This window comes from Dermochelys coriacea, chromosome 11 (assembly GCF_009764565.3).
Source record: "Dermochelys coriacea isolate rDerCor1 chromosome 11, rDerCor1.pri.v4, whole genome shotgun sequence".
NCBI classification, from domain to species: domain Eukaryota; kingdom Metazoa; phylum Chordata; order Testudines; family Dermochelyidae; genus Dermochelys; species Dermochelys coriacea.
Genome location: NC_050078.2, coordinates 60,174,067 through 60,194,526, shown reverse-complemented (window position 1 = coordinate 60,194,526; position 20,460 = coordinate 60,174,067). Strand labels below are relative to the sequence as shown.

Here is a 20,460-nt window from a genome sequence, read left to right as displayed (position 1 = left end):
TTAGATCCACTGCATTTCCTTTGTCTAAAAAATCTGCTCCTTTCTCAAAGAAGGAGATCAGGTTGGTTTGGCACAATCTACCTTTTGTAAAACCATGTTGTATTTTGTCCCATTTACCATTGACTTCAATGTCCTTAACTAATTTCTCCTTCAAAGTTTTTTCCAGGACCTTGCATACTACAGATGTCAAACTAACTGGCCTGTAGTTACCTGGATCACTTTTTTTTTTTCTTTCTTAAAAATAGGAACTATATTAGTAATGCTCCAATCATTTGGTACAGCTCCTTAGTTTACAGATTCATTAAAAATTCTTGCTAATGGGCTTGCAATTTCAGGTGCCAATTCCTTTAATATTCTTGGATGAAGATTATCTGGGCCCCCTGGTTTAGTCCCATTAAGCTGTTTGAGTTTTGCTTCTACCTCAGATATGGTAATATCTACCTCCATATCCTCATTCCCATTTGTCATGCTACCATTATCCCTAAGATCCTCTTTAGCCTTATTAAAGACTGAAGCAAAGTATTTGTTTAGATATTGGGCCATGCCTAGATTATCTTTAACCTCCACTCCATCCTCAGTGTTTAGCGGCCCCACTTCTTCTTTCTTAGTTTTCTTCTTATTTATATGGCTATAGAACCTTTTACTATTGGTTTTAATTCCCTTTGCAAGGTCCAACTCTACTCGACTTTTAGCCTGTCTCACTTTATCCCTACATGTTCTGATCTCAATAAGGTAGCTTTCCTTGCTGATCCCTCCCATCTTCCGCTCCCTGTATGCTTTCTGCTTCTTCTTAATCACCTCTCTGAGATGCTTGGTCTACAACTCCTTCCTATGAATTTTTTCCCCTTTCTTGGGTTACAGGCTTCTGATAGCATCTGCAGCTTTGATTTAAAGTAATCCCAGGCCTCCTCTACCTTTAGATCCATAAATTCTTCAGTCCAATCCACTTCCCTAACTAATTTCCTTAATTTTTGAAAGTCAGCCCTTTTTTGAAATCAAAAACCCTAGTTGCAGATTATTTTTGTTAATCCTTCCATTCAGTTTGAACTGAATTAGCTCATGATCACTTAAACCAAGATTATCCCCTTAAACCATTTCTTCTATGAGGTCCTCACTACTCACCAAAACCAAATCTAAAATGGCTTCCCCTCTAGTTGGTTCAGCAACTACTTGATGAAGGAATCCATCAGCTATCACATCTAGGAAAATCTGAGCCCTATTATTATTACTAGCACTGGTCCTCCAGTCTATATCTGGGAAGTTAGTCTCCCATGATCACGCAGTTTCCATTAGTATTTACTTTATTAAAAACATTAAAAAGGGCTCTATCCATATCCAGATTAGATCCCGGCGGTGTCTAGCACACCCCAAGCACTATTGTAGGAGAGGCTCTACTAGTTATCCTCCCCAATGTAATTTTTGCCCAGACGGACTCTGTCTTATCCATTGCATCGCTTCTTATTTCTTTACATTCTACCTCATCATTGATATACAATGCTACTTCGCCACCTTTACCTTTATTTCTGTCTTTCCTAAACAGCACATACCCTTCAATACCTGTAGTCCAGTCATGACTACTATTCCACCATGTTTCTGTTATCCCTATAATATCTGGTTTCACTTCCTGCACCAATAGCTCTAGTTCCTCCATTTTGTTACCTAGGCTCCTCGCGTTGGTGTACAAACGTCTTAATTTTTGCTGTTTGGCCTCACTCACATTTTGTACCCTATTAGGCGCAGTCATTCTACAGCCAGTATAACCTATTAGACTGGTATCCACACTGCTCTTGCTCCTTATATACATTCTCCTACCCACGGCTGTATCCTTTCTTACTTCATCTTCTTCCTTCTCAATGCTAAAATCTGGCGTGGAGGTTACCTGGACATCTCCCAACCATCTCCCCCAAATTCCTAGTTTAAAGCTCTCTTTATCAGTTGTGCCAGCCTCCATCCTAGAAGTCTATTTCCTTCCCTACTCAGATGAAGTCCATCCCAAGAGACCTGTCCTCTGTCCATGAATGCCTCCCAGTGGCCATACATCCCAAAGCCCTCCTTATAGCACCACTGCCTAAGCCATCTGTTGACAGTCATAATTTTGTCGCACATTTGTTGCCCTTCTCTAGGAACAGGCAGAATCCCACTAAAGATCACCCTCGATTTCCTTAAGTGTCTTCCCCAGCCTAGCATAGTCTCCCTTAATACTTTCCAGCGAGACTCTAGCCGTATCATTTGTTCCCACATGAAGGATAATTAGGGGATTCTTTCCTGCTCCCTTTAGGATCCTTTTCAACCTCAGGTCTACATCCCGTATCTTAGCACCTGGAAGACAGCACACCCTTCTATTCTCAGGATCAGCTCTAGTTACAGGCCTGTCTATTCTTCTCAATAAAGAGTCCCCGATCACATAGACCTGCCTTTTCCTAGTGATGGTGCTATTCTCCAGTCTCTCCCCTGTTCCCTCTAGCTGCAAGTTCTTTCCACTCCTATTTTCCCTTATAATCCTCTTCAACCCATCCTGTATCCTCCTGGGGCTCATATTTGTTGTAGTCTCCCTTAACTCTTCCCCTTTTCCTATAGGACTAGCCTCTCTTCTCGTCTTCCTTGCCCTTCCACCTTCAGCGACTGCCTGCTGAGCCCCTTCATTTTCCAACTCTGCAAACCTGTTCCTAAGCTCTATTTCTCCTTCACTAGCCCGTCTTTTCCTCTGCCTGGTTCTTTTAGTCACATGCTTCCACTGACCACTTTCCTCACCCAGTCTCCCCTCAGAATTCCCCAGCCCTGCTTCCATCTGCAAGTCTGAGCTTTTCCCTTCAGATACCTCATGTCTTTGCTCCATCATCTGCTCAAACCCCTTCCTAAACTCAACCAGACAATAAACATACCTAAAAGTCTGAGAGCGAGGTTGGCATCTCTGCTTTAGGTTTTCTCCTCAACCCCATCCCTTCTGAATGGAGGAGCTGGTGTGGCTGTAAAGTGGCATCCTAACCCAGCAATTGGAGCCGAAGGGGGTGGGGGGGGGGGGAGAGAGAGAGAGAGAGAGAGAGCCCACAGAACCTATCTGAGACTGACATTTCGCTCTGCCTTTTCAGAACAACCTGGTGGAAGAATACTTTGAGGCACACAGTAGTTCCAAAGTTCTAACCTCCGATCGAACCCTTCAGAAGCTGCAGAAAAGAAAGCTGGATCAGGTACAGTTTGTAGCAGATGAAACCATCTTCAGAATGGAAGGCCTTGTCTGTGGTGGATTTTTTTTCCCCCCTGAAATTTCTCACTGTTGCTACTACCAGTTCAGCTTTACTAGTGATAGCAGTGGCGGGAGCCCTAGTGTAGACTTGTGCCAACAGTCCATTGCTGTTTGAACTATTATGCTTTGTACAGCTGCTCTGAGTCGGGTCAGGTGACATAGTGGTTAAACTGCTGTCACCTTCTCTGCTCTAGTGCTCCCCCATTGGAGCTGAGAAAGTGGTAGCAACAGTGGGGAAACTGTTGTGGGGAGGAGGGAAATGTGTTGTAGGTGCTGGCTAATAGGTCGGTTGAAGGTTGAAATCGCTAGAATTCAGAATGCAGGGGAGGTAGACAAGGGATGATACGACTAGAGGGCAGCAATGAAGTCTGTCTTTTGCGAACAAATTTGTTAAAAGTAAAAACCCATCTATTTCCCCAGATGACCTGAGGGGAGTATTAATGGTGTGGGGGAAGATTTCTGCTCTGGGTTTGTGGTTCAAATCCCACGCAGGTTGGGGGCAGCCAGAAACGTTACCATCTGACAGCTATTCAGTGGTCCCTGCATATGTGTGAAAGGGAGTGTTGTCCCAATCTGGTTCCCAGTAGACAGGCCTCCACATCTAACTCTGGTGGCTTTTTTTAAAAAAACAAAACAAAAACAAAACTCAAATGTGCCACTTGTTGACACTCCACATGGAGAGGCTGTGGATTGAATGTATCATGGAGAATGAACAATCCCTTCGTCCCTAGAGGTGGCCCCTTTGGAGCAGGGACTCAGAGAAACATGTACTGCTGGTGCCTGCTGTCTGTTCGGTGAACACCTAAGATTTTTGTGTCTGGGGTTATCGCTCTAACTCCATGTTACCAAAACACATGCATTCGGATTATCTGCTGGCTGCTGCCTGGATTCTGCATAATGCATTACCCAGGGAAAACTCTGGTGGATTCCAGGTAGTTAAATTGGACACTCCTGTGTATTGGGAAATCCAGACATGCAGTGTTTAATTTTCTGCTGATATCAAAGGGACTAATGGGCAGCTTGATGCTCTCAACGCTTTGTGTTTATCTGAAATAGCACAGTTGCCTTCTGTTTTCTCTCCAGAGTAAATCTCTTCTGCCACATGGGGGTGGGAAGTGAATGCATTAATTGGAGAACTTGAAGGCTGCATAGGTCTCATGCCACAGCAGTTCCAATTTCATTGGCAACATTTTAAGTAGCGCTGCTAGCTTACATGTCGGGACTTTGGCATGTCTTTTAAAAGCCTGAACTAGCCCTGCAGATTTGTAATACATTTCTCATAACGCTTTCTCTGGTGAGACTAGTTTTGATCTGCAGGTTAATTCTTTCCTATTTGTTTTCTAATACTCTGGAGTCTTCTCTTTAAACATGATACCTCGTGGACTTTAACCCTTTAGTGACTGAATCAACTGAACTAACGCAAACCACGTTGACAGGTGCTCTGGTCTTGCCCAGTGCTCCTGTGGTTGTCTCTGGTTCGGTGCATCCATTATGGCCAGAGCATGCTTAGTGGAGAATATTCAGCTGCTGGTGCAGAAGAAGCTCTGAATGTGCCATTGTCTCAGTAGCATTATGCCCAAATGTTGCAAGGTGAGGCAGAGTGGGGTGTGACCAAGACACAGGGTTGAGCATCAGCCTTGATCCTATTCTCAGATCAGCCAGAGATTTCTGTGTAAAAGTGGGCAAGTCGTTTGCCTTCCCCATCAGCAAACCTGGGCTAATTGTTCCCACTGGAGTATTGCAGTTTAATTAATTAATACTGGTAAAGCACTCTGATCTTTGAATGGAAGGTGCTGTAGAAGTGCAGTGTTTATAAGGGTTCAGTCATGCACTCCAGGCACACATTTAGACACCTGTTTAGTCATTGTCTTGAATCCTAAACACTTTGACTGTCCTATTCTCCCATTCTAAACACAGCAAACACTGCTTGTCCTCCTGAACAAGGCTCCCTCTGCCTTCACTGCTGAATTGAAGGAACTAAACCAACAGCACGAATCCTTGTTTTCCAAATGGATGCTGCAGTTACAGTAAGTATCAATGGATTCCTCTAAGAAGATAACAGGGAACATTATTTCCCAACATAGCATCAGGAAAGCCTCTGCTAATTTAAATTATTGTCCCACAGATGGGAAATGGAATGATTCACTGTCTCAATTAGGGTTGAGGTTGCAGGATAAGCAGGTGTAATTTTTTAAGGTGCAGTCTCTGTAATGCATCTCTTGTGAGACAAGTATTGCAAAATTAACTGTTTATGAGCTGAACAGCCAGGGTTTTTAGAGGTGTAGTGTCCTCAGTTGATAGGAGCTGTAAGTGCTCATTAGTATATTTTATAAACAGTCGAGTATATGAGAGAAAGGGGAAAGACCGTTTAGAGCATACAAGTCTGTTAGCAAATCACCAGTACCACTTCCCATAGAATCTTGTTTTCTTCAGTGGTGTAGTAGTGAGCTTTCTTAGCTTGAGGGATCTAATAGTTAATAGATGTGAGAAGAAAAGTGCTGAGACTGTTGAGGACTGTAGGAGCTGGAATTCTGCGTCAATTTGTGAGAGAGAGAGCAGGGTGGGGGCACACTTCCATTATATATAATGGGTGTTGCTTGGAGCTATAAGGTTCCATGGTGCTTTACAGAAGACAAAGATACAGTGGCTAGTAGCACAGAGGAGGGCAGGTGCAGATTTATGGGAGGACATCAGTGCTAGAAGGCTTTGTGAAAGGAGTGTGGTGCAAGGAGGTAATTGCGGTGTCATGGTTCATGGGACAGGCCTGGGTATATGGGATAATGTGAGAGAGATGGCAGGCTGGTGAGACAGAGGGAACAGGTGAGCGTGGAAGATACTATATGTGGAGAGCAACATAGGTTTACAATAAATATTCTCATTGGGTCAAATCCAGAGAGGTCTCACTTGCTTGCACTGAAGTTAGTGGGAGTTGTTTGCGTGCAGCACCTTGGGATCTGGCCCACTCTTGCCTCTTCCGTTGACTCAACATTCTTCCTTTGAGCCTTAGATGCTGTGCCTCTCCTCATAAGAGGTCCGTGACCTGCAGTGTCCTAAAGCATCCCTGTATCTGCCTGTCTCTCGCTCCATTGGATAATTAAAGGTTAAATCACAAGTACTAGAATAGCATGTCATGATTTTGAAATCATGACCTTTGACCTGACTAGAAAAGACGCATTAGAAGCAACTGGTAGGCTTCCATTTGCTGTCTCATAGCTGCTGTGATTCATGGGGAAAAGCCAAATGTACTGTGCCTGAATAGCTTGGTGGAGGGGCCTATAGCAGTGGCTTTGTGAGCAATTGCCATGTTAGTCTGCACTGTTTCAGAGGACCTACATTTATATGCTGATAGTCTTCAGACAAGTGTCCCTTTCTTGTGTAGGACAGCAAATTCCCAGGTCTCGAACATGCTGACAAACACTCCTTTTCATTACATGGAATGACCATACCCACTCACCTCAAACTCCTACAAACTGAGGGACTGGCTGGCTGCAAGCTGAAGTAGCCTGGACTTGATTGACTCTTTAGAATTGTAAGGTTGTAGGAGGAAAGGGGATCAGATTGTTTCACGTAACGAACACAGAGACGTGAGATTCTAGGACCTGTCGGTTTGATTCCTTTAATCTGCTCTCTTCGCTGCAGCCTGGGGTTCAGTATTGTACTTTATGGACTGGGCTCAAAGAGGGATTTACTGGAGAAGTTTCGTACCTCTCTACTCCAGGATTCTGTTCACCTTGTTGTCAATGGCTTCTTCCCCAGCATCACTGTGAAATCAGTAAGTGTGACAAAGCTTGTGAGGTTTTTAAGTTGCTGCTTGTTATCCACAGCTAGTAAAATCTTCCAATACAGAACGTTTAGTGTAGACCACAGGAAGCTTTCCCAGTCTCTAAACACAGACTCCTCAATGAATAGCATTCCCTGTTCTCATTTCTCCTTGAGTTTAAAGAAACTTTGACCATGCTAGGGATTGGTGTACCTGTCATTGCTGTACCTGAACTAGTGCAAACTCCGTAGTATAGATGAGGTATCCCATAATATGCAACATATTCCCATTTCAAGCAGAGAAAATCATGACTTACCTTGACTACCCTAGGGGTTTGCACCGTGTGCAGCTATGCTGACAACTGGTCACAGACGGCTGGAATTGGTGCAGATCTTTGGTGTTAGCTATGGCCCAACTCTTAGATTTGGTATTAAGCCCGTAGTTATCAGAAGTCCCTCAGGATGACAGTGATCTTGCACTTTTCTGTTACAGATTCTGAACTCCATAACAGAGGAGGTGCTGGATCATGTGGGGACTTTCCGCAGCCCTATGGATCAGTTAGACTTGATCATGAAAAGATTTAAAGAAGGTAAAGTGGCTGAGCAGATGCCCTAAAGTTTAGACGCTCGCTGATCTTGGAAAAGCTTGTGCAAGTCTGGTGTCTTCCTTGAAATCGCATACGCTTCCAACTTGCTCAATTGCAATCTTTGTGTTGACTCTTGCTGTTCTGTTTCCTGTATTGTGATTTTTGTGGCTTTCCTGGAAAATATACATAGTTCGCTGAATAGATGCATAAGTGCACCAGGGTGTTGGCTTCTTTGTTGTGAAATGTGTGAAGGTGTCTTGAAATTGAGTGCCTGGAAATACAGCATTCCCTTTCCTCAGTTTCAGCATGTTAGCTTAGATGTGTTGCCAAGGAAAGGTGAGAAAATGAGCTTTCTGACAATGAGCACGAGAGCCTCACGTCTGCTCTACTGAGTGCTTAGTCTCTTCACTTGGCTCATTGGAGGAATTTGTGCCATATATCTCATCAGCTCTAAGTTCATTGCTAGAACAGAATATGGGTAAAACCTAAACTTTTATATGGGAGAAGGAGGTTCTGACTGGTTGCCTGAGGGCCTGAACAATACCCATTGAAGCCAAGAGAGCTGAAAATTTCAAAAAAGCCCAGATGCCCAAATACCACTGGCATTTAATAGGAGTAGGGGGCTGAACTCCCTTAGGCTGGAGTTTTCAAAGGAGCCTAAGAGGCTTGCCATAGACTTCAGTGGACATTGGATTGAGCTTTGAATGTATGAGGTCAAATTGGCTGTAAGTGACTGGCGATGTAACTTAATGTATGCAGACCCCTCTGTTGTTGGCTGTTTTGAGCAAACAAAGTAAGAAGTGGGAGTCCAGGTTCTAAAAGCAATGTTAAATGGGTCATGTCATATACAGAGTGCTTGCTGAGTTTCACATGTAACCGTATAGCTGTATGCTGTGTGTGTGTGTACAGTCCCAGTAGCTAAATTTTGTCTACATCTGTCCATATATGATGTTGCCATTGGAGCCATAACTCGTGTATCTTCTCTCCCCCCCCCCCAGATGTTCATCCTTCATATGTCTTTGTGCTTTCCTCCAGAGAGTGGGTAGGGGAAAGGGCTGGCTGGAGGCAAGTCCCAATTGTAGCTGTTTTTATGCAGTGTCACAGGTGCTAAACTCTAGCTGTCTCCCAGGGCCATGGGCAGTTGAGTAGCTACTTGGTTTCTGTACAAAACAGAATTTATAATTGGCTAATGGGGAGTTTACTGGGCTCGCCAAGCAGCTGTTTCTTTGGGAGTTTTAGCAGCCACAAGCCAAGTTTGAACTTGTAATGTTCATCCATTTGCATTGTGTGTGTCAAAAAGTCTTAAAGTACATCTTCGCAGCAGCTGGGAGATGCGATTCGCAGCTTGGGTAGATATACAGGCCCTAGCTTTGCTCAAGCTAGCATCTAAAAATAGCAGTTTCTGTGGCAACCAGGGCTAGCCCCTGGAGTACATACCCAGGGGCTTGGGCATGATCATACTTGGCTGCTTAAGCTAGCTGCCCACCACTGCCACACCGCTCTGCTCAGATTAGCATGTGTACCTCTACCTGCGCTGGGAGTTGCATCTCCTAGCCGCTGTATAGGCATACCCACACAGAGCTCCTTAAAGGCATGTTGAGAGAGATTTCTGTTCAAGTCAGTGAGTTTTGGATCAGATCCTCTGAGTGGGAGGGTTTTATTTGGTTTTCAAACTTTTTTTTTCTGGCAACCCAGTTGAAGAAAATTGATGCCCGTGACCCAGCGGAGCTGGGGATGAAGGGTTTGGGATGTGGGAGCGGCTCTGGGCTGGGGCAGGGATGAGGGCTGTAGGATGGGGCTGGGAATGAGGGGTTCAGGGTGTGAGAGGGGACTCGGGGCTGGGGCAGGTGGTTGGGGTGCAGGAGGGTGTCCGGGCTTGGGTGAGGCCAGGGATGAGGGGTTTGGGGTGCAGGAAAGGACTCGGGATTTGGGGGGGCTCAGGGCTGGTGCAGGGGATTGGGGCGTGGGCTTACCTCGGGTGGCTCCCGGTCAGCGGCACAGTAGGGGTGCTAAGGCAGGCTTCCTGTCTGTCCTGGCACCGTGGACCATGCCGCTCCCCGGAAGCGGACAGCAGCAGGTCCTGCTCTGCGTGGCTCTTGCTCACAGGCACCCCCCAGACCCCCAGCTCTCATTGGCTGTTTCCTGGCCAATGGGAGTGTGGAGTCGGGGCAGGGGCAGCATGCGGAGCCCCGTGCCCTCCCCCCCCCACCACCTAGGACTTCTAACGGCCCGGTTGGCGGTGCTGACCAGAGCCACCGTGACCTAGTCTCTTCCATTCCTCAACCCAGTACTGGGTCACGACCCACAGTTTGAAAATCACTGGTGTAGAGGCTCAGAACTAAAGGCATAAAAAGCTTTAGCCCAAAAGAGAAACTTCTGGACAGATTATGAGCAAGTGAAAGAGGGGTTGAAAGCTTCAGGGGAAAGAGCTTGTGTAAAATATTTTGGATGCCCTGAAATACAGGCTGATTGGCATCCGCAGGGCCTAGTAACCTGAAGGGGAAAGTCCTCTGACACTTGAGTGATGGACGGACATGCATAGGGGATTTGACAGGACTGGCTTGCGCTCAAACCAGTGAGAAAGAGGAATCTCTTCACTCTTAGTTCAGCTCCTTAGTGTGACTGTCCCCTTGCTGTTTTTTTTTTCCCCTCCTTTGTAGATTCTTCCTTGGAGCTCTATCTCCTCATCCATAACCTGGACAGCAAGATGTTGAGAGGAGACAAAAGCCAGCAAATTCTTGCCCAGTTAGCATCCCTGCCTAACGTCCACCTCATCGCCTCCATCGATCACATCAATGCTCCACTCAGTGAGTCCCAGGGCCTCAGTCTCCTCCACTGCGTTTCCAGAAAAACCACCCTTCTGGGATTGTTAAATGCACTATGTGTATTGCTTGCATTGCCATATCTCTGCCCCGTGTGTGCATAATGTACATGTAGCTTTCTATTAGCACCTGGAGGTCATGGTCAGGATGAGAGTCCCATTGCCCATGGGGCTGTACAAACACTCGACTATAGCTGCCAATCACTGTCAGATTATCTATAGAGTACTAATGCTTTGCTGAACCACTGGTTCAAACCCCACATTGTTCAGACTGGCGCCATCTTATAGCTTCTAACTGAAAATGGAATGGAAAAGGGGATGTGTGCAGTGTGCATGTAAATTCTTTGGTACAGAGAACATGTTTCACTATGAGTGTAAATGGCTGAGTAAATAATAATGTTCTAAATAAGTGAGGATTCACTAAGGCAGTGGTTCTCAACCAGGGGTACACAGAGGTCTTCCAGGGGGTATGGGATGGGTTTAGAGGGGTTGCAAGTGCAGGGCTGGTGTTAGGGGGTAGCAAGCAGGGCAATTGCCTGGGACCCCACACAGCAGGACTTGGGCTTTTTAGGGGTACAGTAGTCTGGAAAGGTTGAACCACTGCTCTAAGATTGTGCTGCTGCACTAAGCACTAGACCTTAAAATGGTTTATATCGTATGACTGGGAGAAGCTAAATCTGCAACCCTGTCCATCCTTTCTTCCCTTTTGCGTGTGTGTGTCTAGTGTGGGATCAGGCAAAACAAAGCCTCTATAACTGGCTCTGGTATGAAACAACCACTTTTAGTCCCTACCTGGAAGAAACCTCCTATGAGAACTCGCTCTTAGTGCAGCAATCTGGGTCTCTGGCTCTGAGCTCCCTAACGCATGTCTTGCAGAGTCTCACTCCCAATGCAAGGTAAGATACTATCACTTTATTGTCCTAGGAGCTAGAAGCCCCAGTTAAGATTGTGCTAGGTGCTGTGTATACGTGTAGTAAGAGACAGGCCCAGTCCCAAAGATCTTACATTCTATATAGATAAGAGACACAAAGGGTGAGAGAGACAGGGCTGTCATCTCCAATTTCCATATGGGTAGAGCCCTGCGTGGCTACAAATTTATATCCATGGATAGAAATCTGTATCCGCAGAACCTCGGTGCTTTCGCAGGAACCGCAGCAGCAAAAGGAGCCAAACGTGGGTGCTGCTCCCAGGAGCCAGCGCCCCACGCTGGCAGCTCCTCCAGCGTGGCTGTACAGCCCCCAGCTGCACTCACTGGGGTGGGCACCGGGCTCACGGGCACCTGTGCCTGGTTGTGCTCTTGTGTGCAAGTGGCGTGCACATCCCCAGACAGGAGATACAGACAGCTGCGTGGAAAGGGTGGGGACGGGGCTGCAGGCAGTACACCCGTGCTGGAGGAGCTGCTGATGTGGCGTGCTGGCTCCTGTGAGCAGCGACCCCATGTTCTGTTGCTTTCGCTGTTGTGGTTCAGCAAATACTGATTTATATCTGCGGATATAAATTTTTATCCACAGAGGGCTCTACATATGGGGAACTGAGACATGGAGTGATTAACTGACTTGTCTGGTGTCATTAAGAAGTCAATGGTGGAGCTTGAATTGAACCCTGATCTCCTGAGTCCCAGTCCAGTCCCTTAACCACATGCCATCCTTCATCTCACTTTTTTTCTCATAATTGGAAAGCAAGGTCCCCGTTGGCTCTGTCTCAGCAGTGTGGATCTCAGTCTAGCTGGAGGAAGTTTAGAATGCAAAATATTGAAGTGCCAGCAGAGTCTGTATACACATTGACTTGGATTTGGTGTTCTGCTAAGTGCCCCTCTTCAGACTGCTTAGTGAGTCACTGATGGGTGAAGAATTGAGGGAATCTCCACCCACTCTCTCTGCACTCCTTTCTGAGTCCCTGAAATGTGCTCTATAGTGAAGGAGCAAGGTGACAGCCCTTAAAACTGGGGAATTGCAAATGCTGCCAGCCCCCCTCCGGGGAGGGGAGAGAATATGGGACAGCTTCCTAGAGAGATTATCTTGCAGAGCCTCTCCCCGCCCATTCAGTATTGCAGAATGTTCCTGTGGCAGCTGTTACTTTCCCATGTAAGCAACTGCAACTTTGGAAACAAGCATAACTTCGGCTGCTTTCCGTGCTGTTTAGCAGCCGGAGACAACATGTAGAGTCCTCACCAAGAGATCAGCAAGTTCACGATGGACCTAGAGAAAATAGATAGCTAGTATGCTGGGGTGGCTTACTAGACTTTTCATTCTAACAATCAAGAATCTTGCCATACAAATAAAAAATGGAGGATCTGGCTTGCTGTATTGGTGCTTCTATCACCACACAGACACAACTCAATCTCAATTTCTATAGCAGTTCCTGCTGCATTTGCACATAGAGTGGGTGGCTACAGACACAGTCTAACAATACCGGACAGCTTGCTTTTATCCATGGAGGAGCCTGTTTATGTCTTGGCAGCCATCCCTTGGATGGGGTTTGGTAACATCTAAGACTTTTCACCTTAAATCCACCTCAGACTCTTTTTTAAAATACAAATTCAAAGTTTTAATCTGAAAACCTGCAGGGAAAAAGAGAATAATTAAGTGACTTCCGGGTTAGCATCTTATTTGAGTAAGAAAGTCAAGCTTGTTATTTCGAGCTTTGTTATTTCTGTAACTCATAGTGAATACTGCTAACTGCATGAAAGGAGGCAGGTTCCACGACCAGCATATTGGTTGGTTTTTGCAATGTAATGTATGAACTACAGAATTGTTTTGCATTGCAGTATGACCTGCCATTTTTGATTTCTTGCTTATAGTGGACAACAATAAAAGAATTAGTTGACTACATGGGTGCACTCCTGAGTCCTGTCTCTTGGGCTCTATGAATGATAACTTAATTTGGGCTTTATCTATAGAACAATCAGCTTTCTGACACTTTTTCAAGTTGATCGTTTAACTTGGGTTCCAAGTGATCAATAGCCCTCACATGATGGAGGAATGGGACCACTTTAAATTAATGGCTCTTGGAAAGCAAGTCTTTTCCTTCAGCTGCTGCATACACACAAGGCTCTGTTCAAGAAAAATTGTTTAACATTTCTGTAATGGCCTTTTAAAATTCTTTTTTTTTCCCTATAGAGGGATTTTCAGACTGCTGGCCCACTATCATCTGGAGAACAAGGATAACCCATCTTACCCAGGTACCTGGTGTTTGATGTAGGAATGCACGTGGCTTTTCCTCTCTTCTCTGATGTGGCACCATTGACAGTTCAGTCAAGGTGGAAGCTGGTTCTCCCATTTTAGCATGTGTTGCCATAGCAGATTTACTGAAACTGCTGGCTCTTGAAAGTGAGTTTAGCACAGACCATCTCTACCAGTGCTGTGCACTGGGCTACATGTTCTGGTGTGTGACATGAAATCAGATGAATGGCTGAGTTCAGAGGATCTCTTCTTACCGTCACCCAGTGTGATAGTGAAATCCTCCACATGAGGCTGAGTTACAAAACCAAGGAAGAAATTTAGTGTCGCACACCATCCATTGATTAGGGGAGACCAGGAGTCGAGACCTCTTGGGTTCTGTTACCACTTCTGCCACTGACTAACTGCGTGACCTTAGTCAAGCCACGTAATCTATGTCCTGGCTTGTCCACCTATGATACCTACAGGTTAATGTCTGTAGTGCTCTGCAACTTGCAAATAAATGGCATAGTATTAATAATCTAGGAAGATAAAGATAAAATAATATAGGAGCTGTGCAGTGAACGAGAAACCCACACTGTGCTGTGCACTTGAGGTGCTCTGAAAGTTTGACTTTACCAAATGGAGGATCTTGTACTGTCAGATCTGCCACTTTCCATTCCTGAAATCCCTTTAGCTTGGCTGTATCTGTGGAACAAAGCTGTGGTTGATAAATGCATTAAACATGGTCAGGATGTATGTTCTGAATTTGATCAGAGTAGCAGCTGAAATAGCAGGAGATTCCTTCTCCCTCTCTTTAAGGGGGCTCCTCCAATTGGATGTCCCAATAATGCTGGTTTATAGTGAGCAAGCTGTGCAATTTATCCTTCAGGATTGCAGGAGAGGAAGTAACTCTGCCCTCTACCAGAGCACATGGATCTGCTTTGGATGCTGGGTGTCTTGATTTATTTAACTCCTCTCCATACCCAGGACTATCTTTCCAAGACTTCTACCAGCGGTGTCGGGAGGCCTTCCTTGTGAACAGTGACCTGACTCTTCGGGCTCAGCTGACAGAATTCAGGGACCACAAGCTCATCCGGACCAAGCGGGTGAGCTAGGCAACTGTTACCTTGACTGTGGCTGCAGCTGGTGGCCTTACTTTTTATTTCATTACTTGCATATTGTTGAGTTTACCTGAGACTGGGGCAGCACCTGAGACGAACTGTACCCATGTCCAAAGTACACTCTTTGAAGCACTGACAAATGGTCGGTGCATTAGTGAAGGGCTGAAGGCCTATAGCATGCTACCTGCTTTTGCATGCAGGCCTCTCAACATTCTGTGTAATGGAAAGAGACTACAGAAAGTGCAACATAGCTTAGGTACTTAACAACACAGAGCTCCTCTGGGTATTCAGTGGAACCCTAATTACCTGAAGATCTCAAGGAGCAATCTGAAGCATTTGGATAACTAGAAGAGACTATTTAGCAAGCTTTGAAGTTTGTTCTTGGAGTCCCCAGAACGGAGATTGCTAGCCAGCTCCAGCAACAAGGCTGCATTCCCAGGTCTCCCAAACCTAGAACTCTGTGTGGAGGATCTTATAGCTGCAAACTGGCTTAACAACAGGAGGCAAGCACAGGGCTCTGGCCTTGAGAGACATGGATCAGAGAAGTGAACAGAGGCACATTACACCCTTGGGGAACTTAACAGAACTTTGCTTAAGCACAGTTTTACTGTAATGTCTGCCTGCATTATCGCTACTGCATTATAGCTGATAAATGTCTGAAGAACTCCTGTTACTTTTCACTATTAGACCATGTCCCTCTTTTGCAAGAAATACTACCTCGGGACATACAGTGTAAGTCATTTAAGTAAAGTGAAGTAAGTAGGGACTGCTCCCACTCTCTCGTGTAATATGCAAGGGTAACTGAGTCAGCTGCCTTCTAAAGCTCTGGGGTTTGTCTCCCAAAGCAGATATGAGCTGATTATTTCAATGTGCTTTTTCGCTTGTGGCCATGCTAGGGAAATATTCCTGGATTAATATTGTAGTTAGTACCACTGAACAGAGACCTGGCTGGACACCTCACTGCATAAGGCCATGTTGGTGTTTCAAATCTTTGCTGTTTGTAACAGTGTTGTCTAGTGGCTCATGTCGCATTTTGCACTGGTGCGGTTTCTTTACCACAGTCCTGCGTTGACAATGTGTGTCTGTTTCAGGGAACAGATGGAGTGGAGTATTTTTTAATTCCTGTAGACAACGGGACCTTGACTGACTTTTTAGAAAAAGAGGATGAAGACCTGTGAATCCTTTCAAATCCCAAACCATCTACATCAACTGCTATCAAGGGCTGCTGTAGTGGAGTCTGAACTTGGATCACTCACTCTCCCTTTGACCAGGGGCTGCTGGACCACTTAATGAAATGTGACACTTTCCAAGTTTGGTGTTCTAATTACTTGGAGTAGTTTTGGGTAAAGAGTTCCATAAGCAAGACGTATCTTACTCTTGAGTTTAGATTTGTCTGCTTTTAGTCTTCAGCTCACGTGATGCCTTCTTCGTATCTATGCAGCATCCTTACAGACTAGAAAAACTAACTCTTCAGTAAGATTGTGCCTTCTGCTCGTTACCTCTCTGCGAAGGAAGGTTTCGCTGGAGCAGCTCACTTGAGGAATGCAATGACTTCATGCTCAGAGCTTTATTTTGAACTAGAGGTGTAATTTTTCACAGCTCGGTGCTTTCCAGTACTCCCTACATTGGTCATGCCGATGGGCTTCTAGTGTGTGAAGTTTCTGAGATTTTAGAATGCCAAGTGATCTATCTTGAGTGGTTAAGTCGGGTGTAGTGGAATAAAAGTGGAACATAAATAACAAGGGGTTGAAATGTTGTGGGTAACTTATTAAACCATTCCTCTCTGCTGAAATGTTGACAGTAGAAATAGAGGAGCTTTCCCAAAATCCAAATCCTTTTACAAGGGGGAATCTATATTGAAAATTGTGACTGGGAAGGGCTCTACAGTGACCTGTAATGGGAGGGAGGGAAAAACAATGTGACTTTTTCCTGCTTTATGGTATGTACAGAAGGCTATAAAGTATTTTTTTAAAAAATCAGAGATGTCTAACCTGGCTCTCCTGGAGAACTTTTTGGAGGTTCTGAATAGAAGATGAGAAGTTCAACAAAGACCACTTTTCTCCATGGTATTTTTTTTAGACATTTGCACTAAATTAAAATGTATTGTTTATGTTCTAACGGTCTGCATGAGAATAACTTCGTCTCATTTCACCTGCATGATTTATTTGTCCTTGTCTACCAGTTCTCCAGTATCTATAGTGCCTTCTAGGAAAACCAGAGATCCAATCTGATTTTCTAGTGTAGAAGAAAAAAATGTGGTTATATGGGAGTGTAAGGGTACTTTGAGGCCTTCTCCATATATCAGAAAGAAAGAGGCACCGATATAGTATTTTTTTTTTTTTTTTTCCTTTGCAGGTCACCTTTAGGCTGTGCAGTTTTATCACCTACATAAAACTATCTGCCAGTCAGACTTCAGGGACACTTGAACTCTTATTGCCTAATCTTTTGGCAACCATCTTATAAATGACTGCTTTGAATTACCAGAATGTTAAATAAACTTTTATTCATGTTCTCTAGTTTCTCTCACAGATCTCCTGGTGCATAGATGACAGAAACCTCATTTTCATTATTGCCTACACTATGGCAGGTGATGCAAGGCATGGCTGCATTAAGAAGTGGATTTAAATTCTCAGTTCACCCCTATGTTCTCAGGACCGTCTGTTTCTGAAAATTCAAAGGGAAGTCTGCCCCCTTTTTACTACTAATACTTAACACTTAAAAATGTCTTACAAACATCACAATGGGGAACTGAGGCAGAGATTGTGACTTACCTGAGGTCTCCAAAGGCATATCAGTTGGGGCTAGAACTCAGAGCTCCTGGTAGTGACTCCGATCTAAGCAGGAGAGGGACTTCATTTTAGTGCCCATCACATACTCAGTCCCGTGCTTAGACCACTTGATGCTCAGGTTACTGTAGAACTGAAAACTGAACTGAATTCTGTTTTGGAGGGACACAATGCAGTGCTGTACTCTTCTCCCCCCCACCCCGCTTATTGTTAAAGATAGAGGTGGAACTGTGTGCTTCCAGTGGAGTTAAGTATCAGCTGTTTTTCTGCTAGATTTGAAACTCACTCGGACCAAGCACTGTGGTGCTGTAATACCCCTAACCTTTTAATTGATTCAGAATTTTTTTTATGGTTTCAGAGTAGCAGTTGTGTTAGTCTGTATTCGCAAAAAGAAAAGGACTTGTGGCACCTGAGAGACTAACACATTTATTTGAGCATAAGCTTTCATGAGCTACAGCTTACTTCATTGGATGCATTCAGTGGAAAATACAGTAGGGAGATTTATATACACAGAGAACATGAAACAATGGGTGTTACCATACACACTGTAACCAGAGTGATCACTTAAGGTGAGCTATTACCAGCAGGAGAGCGTGTGGGGGGAGAAAACTTTTTGTAGTGATAATTAAGGTGGGCCATTTCCAGCAGTTGACAAGAACGTCTGAGGAACAGTGGGGGGGTGGGGGGGAAATAACATGGGGAAATAGTTTTACTTTGTGTATTGACCCATCCACTCCCAGTCTCTATTCAAGCCTAAGTTAATTGTATCCAGTTTGCAAATTAATTCCAATTCAGCAATTTTTGTCAATGAATCAGAGGTGTCAGGAGTGAGGCAACCTTTTCAGACCAGCTGTATGGCTTCCTGGGATGATGTGCATTTCTGCTAACAGACAGGTAGGTGTAGGTGTGTATGTGTGTGAGAGAGAATCAGTTCTTGCTTCATGTAGGCTCAGGTAAATTGCTGTAAATAATCCCTGCAGTCTGTCTAAATTTGAGCATCTCAAAATAATTTAAATGACTGCCTAAGCTGTGCATTAATTTCCTGTCACTTAATGGCTGCCCGTTAATACAGAATTAATTTCTAGGTTTTTCTGGGATCAATTCTGCACCCATTGACTTTATTAAAGTAGGAGCGAGTCCTTCATTCAGTCTGAATTCCCCTTCCTGCTTAGTGAATTGCATTCATAAGGGTGATAAAACATTTGACTACCAGATACATCATAATGCATTTACTGTGCTGGTTGTAATTAGCATTACAGCTGGCATTCCAATTATGGTCAATTGTGTTGGTCTATATGATGCAGTTGAGCCTACTGCAATACGTTTTTTCATTTATCCAAAGAAAGTTCAGAAAAAAACAAGCTCTAGCTTAGCCTCAGAAAACATTTTACTAGTGATGAAATAAAAAGAAAAGGAGGACTTGTGGCACCTGAGACTAACAAATTTATTTGAGCATAAGCTTTCGTGAGCTACAGCTCACTTCATCGGATGAAGTGAGCTGTAGCTCACGAAAGCTTATGCTCAAATAAATTTTAGTCTCTCAGGTGCCACAAGTCCTCCTTTTCTTTTTGCAAATACAGACTAACACGGCTGCTACTCTGAAACCTGTAGTGATGAAATGAGTGCTTTGGTTAGATGGCAGAGAATCTTTAATCACATGCTTCCACTTAAAGATAAGTGAAGATTCCTGGCTAAATCCCTCACATAACATGTATGCTCAAGTCTATGTACTTGGACAGCTCCCACGTAACTACCGTTGCCTAATAAGAAGAATGGACTTCTAATCAATGTGGGCTGGCAGGGCAGAGTGAACTGGATTGTGCAAGGTCTAGGCTAGAGGAAATTGTATATAGACCAGGTCAGTAAAGCTGCTCCAGAGCCTCAGACAAAGGTGATATGTATGACAACATTCAAACTACTTATGAGGAAGGTCCCAATTGGGTCTGTAAAGCCGCTGGCCATGGTAGGGTTGATGCATTACAAATGGAGCACCTGCAGCCATTGTTTTGAAAGCAGGCACATTGCACTGGGAAAGCTTAGTCTCTGGGATTTCCACTGAAAGTACAGTAGGCACCTCTGCTGCCTTGTGAAGAGGGTTATGGTCCCCAATCACCCCTCCCTGCCAGGTTTTTAGAGTCTAGTGCCAATGGCCATCTTTTGCTGCACTAAGCACTAGTCTTCATTTTCTGAGGTTGTTAAAATCATTCTGGCTTAACAGGATCCCCAGTTGTGTTTAGATTCCAACTCCACTGGTCAGAAAGTGATGTTTCACTATTCCCATGTGTGAGAATTCTTGGGTAGGTAGCTTTTAAAAGATTGAAAATAAGTGACCCTTATTAACCAGAACTGTTTCCATCTTCGGGGAAGTGGAATGAACATAAGTCTCAGCTTCCTGGCACAGAAAGCAAGGGCAGCAGGAGAGGCTCAGTGCTGGCTGGAGGCATTCTTTCTCTATTTTACCAGCTATCATAATAGGGTTTAATTCAAAACCCTACTACTGGACATAGTACTGCACAAGAAAGCTCAATTTTCATTTAAAAAAAAAAGTGTTTAGCCTTCATCGTTGCTGAGATAAGCTTCAAAACATGAAGCAACTGCATGCGAAAGGCTCAAACCACCATGCAATCAGAACCTACATGTATTTAAAAAAAAAAAAAACTGCTCCAAACATTCCATTTCTTAGTGCTTAGGAATACCATCTTCTAATCAGATGGTATCTGTTGATCCTGGGTTGAAGATCTATAAATCATCATGCACCTCGAAAACACTCCCAACTATAAAAGGAGGACTTGTGGCACCTTAGACTAACAAATCTATTTGAGCATAAACTTTTGTAAACTACAGCTCATTTCCTTTTCTCCCCTGACTGCTTCCTGATCCAGTTCCTTACTGTCTCAAACAACTTAACTCCAACATGAGAGAGATTATTTTTACTAAGTCCAGTCTCTTACATGCTCTAAAGAAGGATGTGTCCATTTTAA

The 20,460-nt window shown here is 44.4% G+C and overlaps 1 protein-coding gene across 5 annotated transcripts in view; it reads left to right on the top strand.

Moving 5' to 3' along the window:
* ORC2 (origin recognition complex subunit 2) overlaps window positions 1-17,209 on the top strand; it is a 29,412-nt gene extending 12,203 nt beyond the window's left edge. For all 5 annotated transcript variants that reach the window (XM_038422798.1, XM_043505563.1, XM_043505564.1 and 2 more), the window contains 9 exons: window positions 3,090-3,188; window positions 5,162-5,271; window positions 6,884-7,016; window positions 7,497-7,593; window positions 10,251-10,397; window positions 11,136-11,307; window positions 13,531-13,592; window positions 14,560-14,678; window positions 15,785-17,209. In XM_038422798.1, the coding sequence (XP_038278726.1) occupies window positions 3,090-3,188; window positions 5,162-5,271; window positions 6,884-7,016; window positions 7,497-7,593; window positions 10,251-10,397; window positions 11,136-11,307; window positions 13,531-13,592; window positions 14,560-14,678; window positions 15,785-15,871 (1,026 nt within the window). In that variant the 3' untranslated portion in view covers window positions 15,872-17,209. The remainder of the gene's footprint in view (window positions 1-3,089; window positions 3,189-5,161; window positions 5,272-6,883; window positions 7,017-7,496; window positions 7,594-10,250; window positions 10,398-11,135; window positions 11,308-13,530; window positions 13,593-14,559; window positions 14,679-15,784) is intronic.
* The last annotated feature ends 3,251 nt before the right edge of the window (window positions 17,210-20,460 follow it).